Source organism: Rhinolophus hipposideros (assembly GCF_964194185.1).
Source record: "Rhinolophus hipposideros genome assembly, chromosome: 9".
Taxonomy (NCBI): Eukaryota; Metazoa; Chordata; class Mammalia; order Chiroptera; family Rhinolophidae; genus Rhinolophus; species Rhinolophus hipposideros.
This window is the reverse complement of record NC_138055.1, coordinates 22004655-22018062: the sequence shown is the minus strand read 5'-3', so window position 1 is coordinate 22018062 and position 13408 is coordinate 22004655. Positions and strand designations below refer to the sequence as shown.

The 13408-nt window shown below is 41.9% G+C and overlaps 1 protein-coding gene and 1 pseudogene across 3 annotated transcripts in view; both read right to left on the bottom strand.

Moving 5' to 3' along the window:
- The window catches only part of NTN4 (netrin 4), a 96661-nt gene that overhangs the window by 48165 nt on the left and 35088 nt on the right, over window positions 1–13408 (bottom strand). For both annotated transcript variants that reach the window (XM_081060396.1, XM_081060395.1), the window contains exon 3: window positions 10241–10519. In XM_081060396.1, the coding sequence (XP_080916522.1) occupies window positions 10241–10519 (279 nt within the window). The remainder of the gene's footprint in view (window positions 1–10240; window positions 10520–13408) is intronic.
- Window positions 5834–6644, bottom strand: LOC308502551 (aspartate aminotransferase, mitochondrial-like; annotated as a pseudogene). Its single transcript has one exon. The product of its transcript is annotated as an aspartate aminotransferase, mitochondrial-like (transcript).

The following is a 13408-nucleotide window of genomic DNA, read 5'->3' as shown; positions in this document are numbered from 1 at the left end:
TTCTCTTCCCAGGAAGGTTCCCCCTCACTCCATTATATTAGCAGTTAAAAAGGGAAACTAGGCTTTCCGGACCCAGAGCTCTGACTCCAGGCTCCCAACTATCCATAGGCTGCACCCCAAAATGCTACACTGAAGAGCAATATTCCTAAGAAAATAGACAAAGTGAGATATCTGAGGAGCACCTTATAGTAAGAAACAGAAGTCAAATTTAACTTGTTTCCCTAATTTATAGAATTAGCAGCTTACACATATTAAAGAAAGTCCTTTCTGTACCTTTACAATGCCCCAGTTTTGACCTAAATATACATGCGTTTCACATTCAGCAAAGCATATTCATGAAAAGTTGAATTTACAAATATTATGTTTGGAGAATCGATGTTACTTTCCTATTGGCTTATATTTTACTTTCAGAGATGGCAGCTCTGAAACCAACATTTTAGCTTTCAGCCATTTTTATCCTTCAACCCTCTCTGTGAAACAGTCAAAGGCCTATAAATAAATATTTAAATGTTCTGGGGGAACTCTTAAAAAGAAACTCACATGGAATTCTTTCATGAGTGCAAACATTTTTTTGTGATGCCTCTAGGTCTGAAGTTTTCTGGTTTCCTGATCATTGAATAAAAAGAGTAATCGCAGGCAACTTTTGCCTTTAAAAGAGAGCATGTCTTACTGTCTAGAGAGAAAATAAGGTCAGATCCATTGGAAGTTTTATAGTCAAAACACTAATAATTTCCAGCTATGGACATATTTTACTGGTTTGCCCTTCTACTAGGAAACAAGGTAGTAAATGAAGTATAACAACATTCTGTTCACCTTCTATGGTATCTGTAGTTACTCATTGCCAAGGGACTACTGGCAAAACTATACCATACTAACACAGGAACACCGAAATAAGAAGGTTAAGACCTTGAGGTGGAAGGAGAACAGTCTCACATGAACAGTATCAAGTTGGCAGGCTTTATATTTTGTTAATATTAGGAATACAATATTGCACCCCCTTTCATAGTAGGATTACCCATTCCTCCAGATCTGATGTGACAAAACAAAATAACTGGGATAGCTGCTGCCTTTCATTCTCAGGGAAAATTACTAGATATGGAAGTAAAGGATTGTAGCTCAAGAAATTCCTCTTCCTAATAAAACCAAAAATACCCATCAAAAGTGATACATACCCCCCAAAAGATAGTCACTTCCAAACGATTTACTTTGTAGATTATCCAAACTTATTGTTTTGGCTCTTTCTTTCTTCCCTTTGAGCCACTTCACTAGTTGAGAATGGAAGAGACGAGAGAATCAATGTTAATTTCTGGTTCCATATTAAAATGTAGATGACTTGGATAGATTACCACTCCCTATCAAAAGAGCCATTTTAATAAGAGTTTTGTTCTTGGCAGCCTGTTGGGGGTGGAGGTGGGGTACAGTAGTAAGGATTTTGGATGAGTAATTGCTCTATCTCTGTGGCTTCAAGCTAATAAATTAATCTCTCTGTATCTGTTTCTCTTATCTGCAGAATTGAAATAAAAATACTTACCTGCCAGAGTGGTAGTAAGGATCAAGGGAAACAATGCACGGGAAGGGCTTCATACAATATAAAAGAGCAAACCTTTAGCGGTGGGAATAGTCTTTGCTCTCTCATGTCCTCACTTCCCTCCTCGCTCAGTTCAGGTTTGATGGTCCATCCTGATAATCACTCCCTGGAGCCCGTCCCCATCTCCCTTGCCCCTCCTGTCCTTTATCCTTTCTTTTTTCTCTGTCCTTGGCATAGTGTCAACCCTGGTCAGATCCAAATCTTTAACAGTACAACAATAGCAAAAAGAAAATGGGCTTCAGTGTCTGACAGGTGAATATAAATTGTGGCTCTACTCTTTCTTAACCTTTGGGAAGTCAGTTAACACTTCCAAGCTTCACTTCCTTATTTATGAAAGAAAATGATGATGATGCATCATCCAGGCGTTGTGAAGATGAAATTCAATAACATTTGTAGCATGACAGCACAAACCTGGTACATGGTAAGCACTCAATAAATGGAAACGATTAATAGTAGCACTTATAACCCATGGTCGTTTTTTTCTCTGCTGAGAAGACCTAGAACTAATTTACAGGTGTTCATTTCCAAACATGAGTGCACATTTTACAATATAAAAATATTTTAAAATTCTGATTTAATGTTCTCATTTAATAACTTTATTTGTTGTTTTTAAGCCCTCTGTTCTTTTCCTTAATTCCTTAACAAGTCAAGAGCTTTCTAATTATTACTTTTGGTTTATTCACAGCACAGTAAAGAAGATAAAAACTATGGTCTTAAAATCTGTTCTGAATTTACAAAACATAATATATAAGATGTGTAAACATAAATACATGAATAAATGTATTCAGGTTCAGATGAGAAAAACTCCTGTAATGAAACTGTATGAATGATTCTAAAACCTGCTTCACACAGCTAGGTAGCTATGTAATACTTTCCTCAAACCCCACTATACAGTTCCACAGGTCTCACTGTTTACTGTTAGATTTCAACACATCAGTCACAACATTCATGTTCTTTTATAATGGGTTTCTGATTACAAAAGAAAAAAAACACACACCTTAATAGTTATAACTCAAGAATTTAAGTAATTCTCCATGATATTCTAAGGCTTCTGTGTTATCCAATGGATGTTTTACCAAAACAGTGAAAATTTCCATGTTCCTACTTATTACCATCCATCAGCCAACAGCTGTAAAATCACCAGCTGCTAGGAAAAAGAGAACTAAATCAGCCCTCTCCAGCTGCAAAGACAAACGCTTAAGATCTCCTCTTCCCATAATTTCTGGGATCCCAGCAGGCTAGAGTCAAAGTATAGTTTTCCTTGCCACCAAAGCCTTACCCCTGTAAACATGTCAAACAGCACCTAAGCTCTGGTTTATTATTTTTGATGTTATAGGGGAAGAAGAGTATGTGGGAAAAGCAGTGGAAGTGGCTGAGACCATGCCCTCCAACCGCCGCAGTAACAGTGAGTAGTACCAATCGTACACTGGGCATTGGCTAGCATGTTTTTGAATCCTGACAATAACTACATAAATATTATCCTCATTTCCTTGGGAAACTGAGGTTCAGTGAGACTAACAGTACATGGTGTGGTGAGTCAAATCCAGGTCTATTTGACTCCATTGTTAGGGTACCGATCACTACACTGTTCTGCCCTCCAGTAAAATGAACCGATGAGGAAAAACTGAACTGGTGAAGGATAAATGGCACAGATATGAGAAGAAGGGGAAACATGAAAAAGGTGGTACTACTTTAAAAAACACAGGAGGAGTGTTTTCAGGTAAATGAAGTAGCTGACTTATAGCCCACTCCGTACCATTTCCTACCTTCTTCTCCCAAATATAGAAAGTGACCCTAAAATCTTACATAGTTAAGAAACAAAGTATCATTTCCATGAACTTTCTTCTCTATCATCAGCCATCAAAAATTCGAGCCCGTAAAATCAGATTTTATTAACTAACTAGTTGTCCTCACAACAATATTAGCTGTCGCTGTCTGTAAAGCAGCAGCTTTCAAACTTCAGCAAGCATTGTAATCACTTGGAGGGCTTCTTAAACACAGATTTCTGGGCCCCGTCACTAGAGGTTCTGACTCAGTAGGTCGGGGGTGGAGCCTGAGAATTCGTAATGCTAACAGGTTTCCAGGTAATGCTGACGCTTCTGGTTCAGGGACCACCCTTTGAGAATGACTGCTATAAAGGAAGCTAAAGAAAGTTAGATTTACACACACATGCCTAGGACAAGACGACTATATAAAAAAATGGCATTTCTTAAGAGGCTGCCTTCTATTCTGCAGGCACAATGTACAAACCCAGCTATTTATTTCTGCGTACCTCTAATGAATGGTGCTCACAGATACACAGATGTGGGAGAACAACAGACCTTATGGCCATGCTTTTCATGAGGCAAAAGACAGTGCTTTTAATGTGCAATTTGGTCAGCTAAGCAATCAGAGGGATCAGAGCATCACATTCAAAAGAGGCAACCATACCCAAATTTGATACCAGCTCTTTATGATCCAGAAAAAGTATATGTATAAAAATAAAATGCACCTAAGTTTTGCGATGGAAAAATCTGAAACCAGAACCATTCACGTTTGCAACCCTGAGCCTCTGCTGTCCAATTGCTTATGACTTTTTCTTTTTTTTTTTGGAATAGAGAGCAAATATTCTAAAGGAACTAGATCCCTGGAAGCCAACATAGCCTTGGTCACATAGCCTGTTTCTTACCTGTACCTGGCTCTGGCTCCAGGTTTCACTTGGTCACACGTGGTGTCAGGGCGTGCTATAGTTACAGCACTAGGGGCTACCACCACTGCTGCAAAAGTTGAAATCTATATGAAAGCTGGGGAGCAGGAAGCCACAAACTAGCATTATTTTAAAAGGAAATTGCTTCCGACTTCAAAGCACCCGAGATTAGTAAGGAAATGAGGTTTCTATCCCATAGAGTCTTCTAGATGGAGACTTCTCATTCTAACATCCTTTTGAATGGAAAAAGACTTACTATATAATCCCCTTTACTTGGTTATCCAGATTCTCTTTAGAGGTTGATAGTTCTCTCTCTGTCTCTCTCTGTCTCTCTGTCTCTGTCTCTGTCTGTCTCTCTGGAGGGGGTGTGGTTTTACAGTAACTGTACTGTAACTGAGAAACCGGGCTGCAATAAGTCTACACGATTAAAGTTGTCTTTCCAAAGTGTGCACCCTGAGTCCAGCTGGCACACACAGCTTAAAACCAAAGCCCAGAATCCCCTCTTTCCTGGTGCTACCCCGCATCGCCTGACTCATGATGTGAGAGAGCGACTGCACAACAGCACTGAACAAAAGCAGAGGCAACGACCCAACAGGAAACAAGCACTGAAGAAGATGCCAAAATAAAATGCAGTTGCTTACACTCTGCTATTCTTTGCTGAGCAAGGCGAGGGTATGAGCTGAACAATAAACTATGTTCTTCATTTTTCGAATAAGTAAGTCCTGAGAGGCTGGGGCTGATGTTCCATCAAGTAGTAGAATAAGATGAAAGTCCAGGCAAGTTCTAAACCTTTCCGCCTAACGAAAAGGACAGCAGTGATACGGGAAGAGAGAGGAACATGAAAATGCCTGCAATTATTACACAGGAGGGCCTTCTTTCTTTTTTTCCCCCTCAAATAAGACAGGAAACAGCATCTTGTATTTTCCCTGCTGCAGGGGCAGCAGATTTGCTGGTTTTCATAAAACACAACTTCTGTGATAGGGTCTGTTGATAAGATTGTTCAATCACGGGAGGACTAGGTCTTCTCACAAATCCTCTAGTCTGGGCTATTTCTCACTCTGGATCCACTGAGGAACCCCACACCACTAGAAGGTGCCGCAGTTAAAGCTCCTGCAATATTGCAATGGTGTGATGGACAGGTTTGGGGGCGGGGCATGATTTTCTTGCACGTGTAAACTCTTGAAAACGCTGGAGATAAGAGGCTGGGAAAGAGTTTGGTTTAGAGCCCAAAAGTCCCAGACGCCAGCCATGGATGCCTCTGCCCCATTTCATAACATGTTCTTTTCTGAGAAACACATTCCATCACTGTGGTTTAAAGAAACGCTCCCCCTATCACCGTCCACTCTCCCTCATCCTCTGTGTGAATCTCACGACAGCAGACTGAAAACAGGAAGGCTGTCTCTGTTTCCTCTCACCGGGGAAATCACTTGGTGTCCTGCTGGATGGCATGAGCAAGGTAGCCCAGTTGTCCTAGGCGACCCGTGTCACAGAGAGGAGGCCAACCTTTGTCCTGTAGAAGGAGAACTCCATCTTGGTCAGTGGCTCCATCTGTTCAAGCGTTAGCCACTCGGGTCAGGGATGTGCTGCCCGTTGTGGGAGGAGCCCTTCTTCTTGAGCTTGGAGACGGGCTGAATGTTCATGCTAATGATGAGGTTGGCCACTTTAACGTGTTGCAACCATTGTTTTTGACAATGTGAGCTGGTCAGAATGGTGGAGGAGGGTTGGAACGCACTGGATGGATCAAGATCTTTAGCTGTGACTCCACGCTTGTGGCTGCACTAGTGTCTTTACAGACTGCAGTGAAGGCTCCCACAAGCTCACTGTATAAGCCCATGTTCTTGGCATAGAATTGGCAGAGACAAGCATTAATGCCCTTTTTGATGAGGTGGCTCGGAGCCCCAACATCCTGTTTGCCATGCCCACAGGCGAAAGCCTGGGTAGGTCATGTCAAGAAACGCAGAGAGATTCTTTTTCCACACTGCTGTTGCTCTTTCCTTGCACTGCTCAAGAAGAGGTCCACTCGCATGAGACTGACGGCACAGGCGTGCAGAACACTTTGTGCTGGCATTTCTGCAGTACCCTTCTTAGCATCTGTGAAGTCAAAGCCACAGGTCTTGGGGTCATAGTATAGATAACCATGCCAGCTGCATGCCAGTGTTCTGTAGAGATGGGTGTGTGAGTTCCCCAGGATGGTTTGGGCAGAGAGACATCAAGACCGAACTTAAAAATCTTTGCAGATAACTGGCTTTGATCCTTAAGGCTCCCGTTCCAGAAATGATCTTCATGCATAGTGATATACTGGCCACTTTTCAGCACTTTGCTGTTCTCATCCAACGCTAGTTCTGCAGACACCTTGCAAAATTCAGCCATCTTAGCACTGGGCAGGTATTCACTGTCCAGATTTTTTTTTTAATTTATTGGGGTGACAATTGTTAGTGAAATTACATAGATTTCAGGTGTACAATTCTGTATTACATCATCTATAAATCCCATTGTGTGTTCACCACCCAGAGTCAGTTCCCCTTCCATCACCATATATTTGATCCCCCTTACCCTCATCTCCCACCCCCCACTATCCAGATTTTTTTGCAGCAATCTGGGCCTCTGCTTCCAGACACTAGGAAGCATACGTATAAGGCTTTTCCAGGCACCACCTCCCAGACCCATCTTTTTGCTGTTGGTGTCTCTCTTATAGGCCTCTGTGACTCCTAGGATGGGATCTGGCGTTCGCATCTCCACATGGGCCCACCAGGAGCTGGCTGTGACAGAGGCCGAGGCAGCAGGGCCTGGGTGGAGGGTGTCAGTGACCCCAGACAGGATGTAGCTGGAGTAGAGCAGATCCATAGTGGGCAGCAGGAGGGCAGGGGGTACAGGATGGAGCAGAGGGTCAGCAGTCACAGACATGGGCATGGGCTCATGGTTGACAGTTTTCTTGATGGGAGAAGATTGAACAGAATAGTATTTTAAGACTTTTGTAAGTCTCTGGTAACTCAGCGTAATTATCCCCTGTTGAATTTAGCTGTATTAATAGAATTAGTTTTATTTATAAGTCAGAAAGCCAGTTTTCATTTCTAAAGCTCTGGCATATATTTATAGTGGGTGCTGATGGTCACTTGCCATACCTGTACCAGGTTGTTCGTGTAGCCAGCAAATGGTGTCTGGCCACCAGAAGACCAGGCCCGAGAAGTGTCCTGGGGTGGCTCCGCCTTGCTGCTGGGACGGATAACTTCTTGTTTCAGTTCATCTACAACAAACTTGCCCTTCAAGTCTCAGATCCTGAGCTGGGGCCCATGGCAGCACAGAGCCAGCTGTGGTTGGGGCTGAAGCACAGGGTGTTGTTGATGTTCCCACCATCTAGCATATAAAGGTGCTTGCCTTTGCTGAGGTTCCACAGCATGGCCTGGCAGTCCTTCCTTCCAGAAGCATAGAGGGATCCATCTGGAGAGACGTTCACAGTGTTCAGGGAACCAGTGGCTATTGTGGCTCGTCGTCAGCTTGCAGTTTGGTCAGGTTCCATACCTTGCCCAGCTTGGCCCAGCCACAGGAGAGGATGATGGGATTGCTGCTGTTGGGTGAGAAGCAGACAGAAGACACCCATTCCGAGTGGCTCTCATCCTGGTCAGTGTATTTGCATACATCCAGAGGATATAATAGAAACGTCTAGAATTTTCTCTTCAGCTTTAGAAAGTGTTGGTAACTCTTTGAAAGGTAACATTCAGAAGACTTTTAAAAAAGAGAGAAACTATTTCTTTTAAATGCATACTCATGCATGTTTTATAAGGCTGTCGAGGACTCGAGTATTTTAGTTGGTTTGACCAGAACCATTCAGGTTGTCTCATAGGTCACTCACCCCATAGATATGGGCTATGCTGGGCCGTATCTGAGGGGCCTGCTTGTGTCTGTCCTGTTGCTCAGGGCTCTACTCTGAAGCAACCCTATCAGGCTTGGGTTAAAGGAGACACTGAAGGGAACAAACGTCAGCATCTTAGTCAGTTTGGATTGCTACGACAAGAAAACACAGATGAGGTGGCTTATGAACAACATAAATTTATATCTCCCAGTTGTGGAGGCTGGAAGTCTGAGACCAGGGTGCCAGCATGGTCAGGTTCTGGTGAGGCTCTCTGCCAGGCTGCAGACTGCCAGTTTCCCATTGTGTCCTCACATGGCAGAAAGAGCGCGAGCTAGCGATCTGGCCTCTTATAAGGACACTAATCCCATTCATGGGGACTCCATTCTCATGACCTAATTACCACCCAGAGGCCCCCCTTCACATACCATCACACTGATTTTAAGGGTTCAGTGTATAAATTTAGGGGACCACAAACATTCAATTCATTGTAGCCTGTAGGCTCTCCTTTCATTAATTCAAGTAAATATAATGGCAGCAATTTACTAGCACTCTACCTCACACAAACTACAGTCCAGTAAGTTGACATGTCTCTAGAGTATCTGAGTTATTTTCTACTTGAATCATACCCGAACTCAATTAACTTAGAAAAAACAAATTGTTCCATTCTTCATCTGAAGCAATATCAGTTCAAAGATCCATTAGTGTCTAGAGACTAGTAGGTGTTTGTTGAATGAATGCTGCATTTTCTTCAACTTGGGAGCCCTAGCTTCCTTTCTAGAAGTAACAGCATTGTTTCTATTTTTGTTACTCTCTGGCAGCTGTCCTAGTTGTTGTAGTTACCCGGTTGCTGCCTGTACCCCAGCGACTCAGCCCAGTACCATGTTTCTCTGAAAATAAGACCTAGCCAGACAATCAGCTCTAATGCGGCTTTTGGAGCAAAAATTAATATAAGACCTAGTCTTATTTTACTATAATATAAGACAGGGTATAATATAATATAATATAATATAATACCCGGTCTTATATTAATTTTTGCTCCAAAAGACGCATTAGAGCTGATTGTCCAGCCGGGTCTTATTTTTGGGGAAACAGGGTACTGACTGGGCTCCTGGTCCCTGCAGGCCCTGTCCTACAGCAGGGCTGGGAAAAAGAAGTCAAATGGAGATGTCTACCCTTTAGGATACTAGGACGCCTTTTAATTTTTGATTTTTTTGGTTTTGCTTTGATCATAAATATCAGAGCAAAATATAAAATTAAAGAATTAGCGTGCCCTCCTCCTTGCCATCTCCTTGTCTAACCCCCATCATAGATGTATCCCAACAAGGGGCTTGCCGTCTGAGCCACTTTATTATCTTTTTTGGAACAAGGTGAGTTGAGAACAAACAATGACAGTAATTTTCCGTCATCTTCTTATTCCTACATTGCTATCATTCAATCAAACGCCTACAGAAGACCTACTGCCGGCTCAGGTAATGTACCAGGTCCTGAAGATACAAAGATGACACATTCTCTGTCCTCAGGGAGTTCATAATCTCCTGGGAGATGTAGACAAGTAACAGTTCAGAGGAAAGCACAGGAGATTTGTGGGCCTAGAGGGAAGAAAGCTTAACTCTGTCTTAGGGCGAGAGGAGGTCAGGCCACTCTCTACAGAGGAGAATTATTATTCATTTCATTGGCTGGACAGCAAAAGATACCAGGCATTAAATTGAGGTTGTTATTTTTTTTCACTTTAAAATCTACTCAACAATAGTCCCCATTTATTGTCAAAGCTGGCTTCTGGGTGATAATGCCACTAACATGATTATGCCAACCTCTCCTACTGCTCATTTTACACTTTATATCTGAAGGTCATGGGTCTAAAAACTGGCATGGATGTTTTCCAAGGAATCTGGTTATCATGCTTGACTATTTATAATTCTAAAATTGACGATTAAAAAACCAAGTTAATAGGCACTTTATAGGATGGAGATGGGGTCGGAGGAGTGAATCAGCAGAGGAAGAAACGAGAAGCATCTTGCAAGCATAGACCAACTCCAAGGGCACTTAGACTACCAGTGCCCAAAGCAGAAGGCAACTTATGATTTGTTTTTCATTGGTGAGGACGTGTTCTACGTACCACGTGGAATGCTCCTGGGGCCTTGACAGGTCTGAAGCCATCGACAGGTACACACTGATCAGCGTGGCCATTACAGAAGCAGCTGCCCTTGACAATGAAATCATAGATGGCATAGTGTGTAAAATGTTGAGGCTTTGCATTCAGGTCATTTCTCTGACAGGGACAAGACTGCCGTTTTAGCAGCTGGACACGAAGGTTGGTGATCTTCAGCTGCTCTTGTACTTTGGCGCTGTAAGGGTTCTCCACATCATATGGTGGTGACAAAGCTCTGAAAATAACCTGTAAAGAAAAAGAAGATACCATCAGTGTACAGAACTGTGTGCATACCTCGAGTTGTGTGCCCCACGCAGTCCCGGTTTGATTTATACCTCGTGTCTATAAGTGATAAGATCACAAGAAGTTTTTCGGCCTTGATCACACCTGGGGAAGAGCTGCCCTGTGATGCGAAGGAACAGATGTGCTGCCTTTTTGGATGCAGAACTATAAACTGAGTAACCAGCAGAGAACTGACTGTTGAGATGAAGGCAGCCCAGGCCAAGGTCTTGGGGGAAGAGCATCCTGGGCAGAAGGAACAGCAAATTTAAAGGCTTTGAAGAGAAATAAGTCTTGGCTTATTCAAGGAGGAACAACAAGGCCAGTGTGACTGGAGAAGAGGGGACAAGGGGACAGTGTTTGGAAAGGAGGACAGAGCCAGATCATGAATACAGTCCTTTTAAGGCCATCGTAGGGTTCTTGGGGGAATAGAAGAGTAATGGGGGAAATAAAACAGACCCTAGGGCGGGGGGATGCAAAATTCTCTAGTGAACCTGTTACTTTGAGGGAGTAGAGGATGGTGGAAGAGGAAATCACAGCCAGTAGAAACCAAGGAATATAAGAAAGGAATTCCAAAATACAGTATAACATGAAACAGTATTATAAGGAGGCTGACACTAAGTTATACCTTATGCAAATTAAAAAACCTAATAGAACAAAACCTCAAGCAATCTTGTTAATTTATATAATAAGAAACACAAAGCCCCCCCCCCAAAAAAAAAATTCTTAAGTATTTCTTGGCTTTTTAAAGATATGTTAAAACTACACACACACACACACACACACACACACACACACACACACACCCCAAATAGTTTTTCTTTTTAATTGAAGTATAGTGGACATACACAGAAATATTTTGAAAACCAAATACAGTTGACCCTAGAACAACAAAGGGGTTTGGGGAATTGAACCCACCCCACCCCCATGCAGTCAAAAATTCAAGTATAACTTTTGACTCTCCCCAAACTGAACTACTAATAGCCTACTACTGTTGACTGGAAGCCTTCCCAATAACATGAACAGTCAATTAACACATGTTTTTTATGTTATATGTATTAGGTACTATATTCTTACAGTAAAGTAAGCTACAGAAGAGAAAATGTTATTAAGCAAATCATAAGGAAAAAGAAATACATTTACAGTATTTATTGGAAAAAAAATCCACATATAAGTGGACTCACACAGTTCAAATCCCTGTTGTTCATCAACTGTAGTATGAAAGTAGTTATTAAAAAGTAGGCTTTAGATAAACTCCCATGTAGAGAGAATGAATCTAAAAGTAATTTCCCAGAAAAAGTGTGTTTAAGGAATACTTTGGATATAAAAATTCCATTTTAGAAACCAATTTTACATCAAGAGTATGAAAAGGCGAGAATCAACTGTAGGATCACATCTCCAGGTCTACTGGTACAGAACTGTCCTCAATGAAATACAACTTTGGGGGAGTGGGTGATAATTCAAGGGGCACTTGGCTTCCTACAGCAACTCTCCATCCAGCAGCCCGAGTGATTCTCTATAAACAGAAGTTAGATCATGTCACTCCCTTTCTTAAATCCATCCCCACCCAAAGACCTCCCATTTCTCTCAATAAAATACTAAGTCCTTATAATAGCCCTGCCTTAGTTTTGTTCTTAGTGCTTATTATAATACTACCTGACACATTAGATTTGTAGTTGTTTAATGATTCACTGTCTTCCCAGTCTGGAACGTAAACTTCTAGAAAAGGGTCACTGACGTGTCCCAGGACAGTGCCTAGCACTGTCAATACATTTTTGGTAAATTAATTGATTAATTATAATATTGTTCTTGGCATTCAAGCAAAAGGTGAGAATTCCAAAAACCTTAACTTCCTTTTATAGAGTCCTAAACAGATTCATATACTGAATTCATGTTATAGCACCAGAATGTGAGAGGTAAGAATGCGTATTTTAACAAGTTATAAATAACTACATCATTAACCAGCATCTACATTTCTAGTTATTTTTGAACTTGCAGAACTTAGAAGTTGCGCCTTAAATGCAAACAATATTCTGCCCCATTTATTCACATGTAAAGTGGTGGAAAGCAACATATTACAGAATAAAATGTTCCAACAAATATGTCACCTATTTGAAAGTCACTATAGAAGTAAGGTCTCTTTTAACAATAGCTTAAATCAGAACATAATTTTATATTTTGAATCATTTTTTAAAAATTGACTCCATTGTGCACTTTCTATGGAATTCATTTTCAATATGACATCCAAAAACTGGATTCTGATAGACATCCATGAGGTACACTTGCTCTAAATACCATTACTGATGTGACTACCTCCTAGTTTATCAACCACAGTAAAGGAAGGACATGGAAAAGGGTAACCAACGCCAAGCAAACAAGTATTCCACTGCAAAGTCTATGGCATACTTCTCTGTGCTGTTGCCCACCCTTCTTTTCCCTGAACATTGGTGGCAACTGTTTGTTCTCTCTGTTCCTGTCACATATTCACCCTTGACATTTGCTCTGTTCCCTCTCGCTGCCTTGCCTTCACCCACCTCCCCCCTGAGAACTGTGCCCATGCAAGGCTAGAGGAAGATCTGTCAAGGTTTGTAGGAAGTTAGAAGCTCTTTTGCTTCCTGAACCCAGACTGTGGAAGCTGAATGGCAGCTCTGTGTTTGGTGTGCATGACACCACAGTTGGCACGCTGATATCAGCAGGGAAGGGACATCATGACCCCTGAGGCTGCATGTTGGAAAGGAGACAGCAGAGTGCCACAGACACAAAAGTGAACGGGAATTCAAACCATGAAATCTTTTTTCCAGAAAGGAGACGCCTTAATCTGATACCCTGGGAAATGGATCTACCCTGCATCAGGAA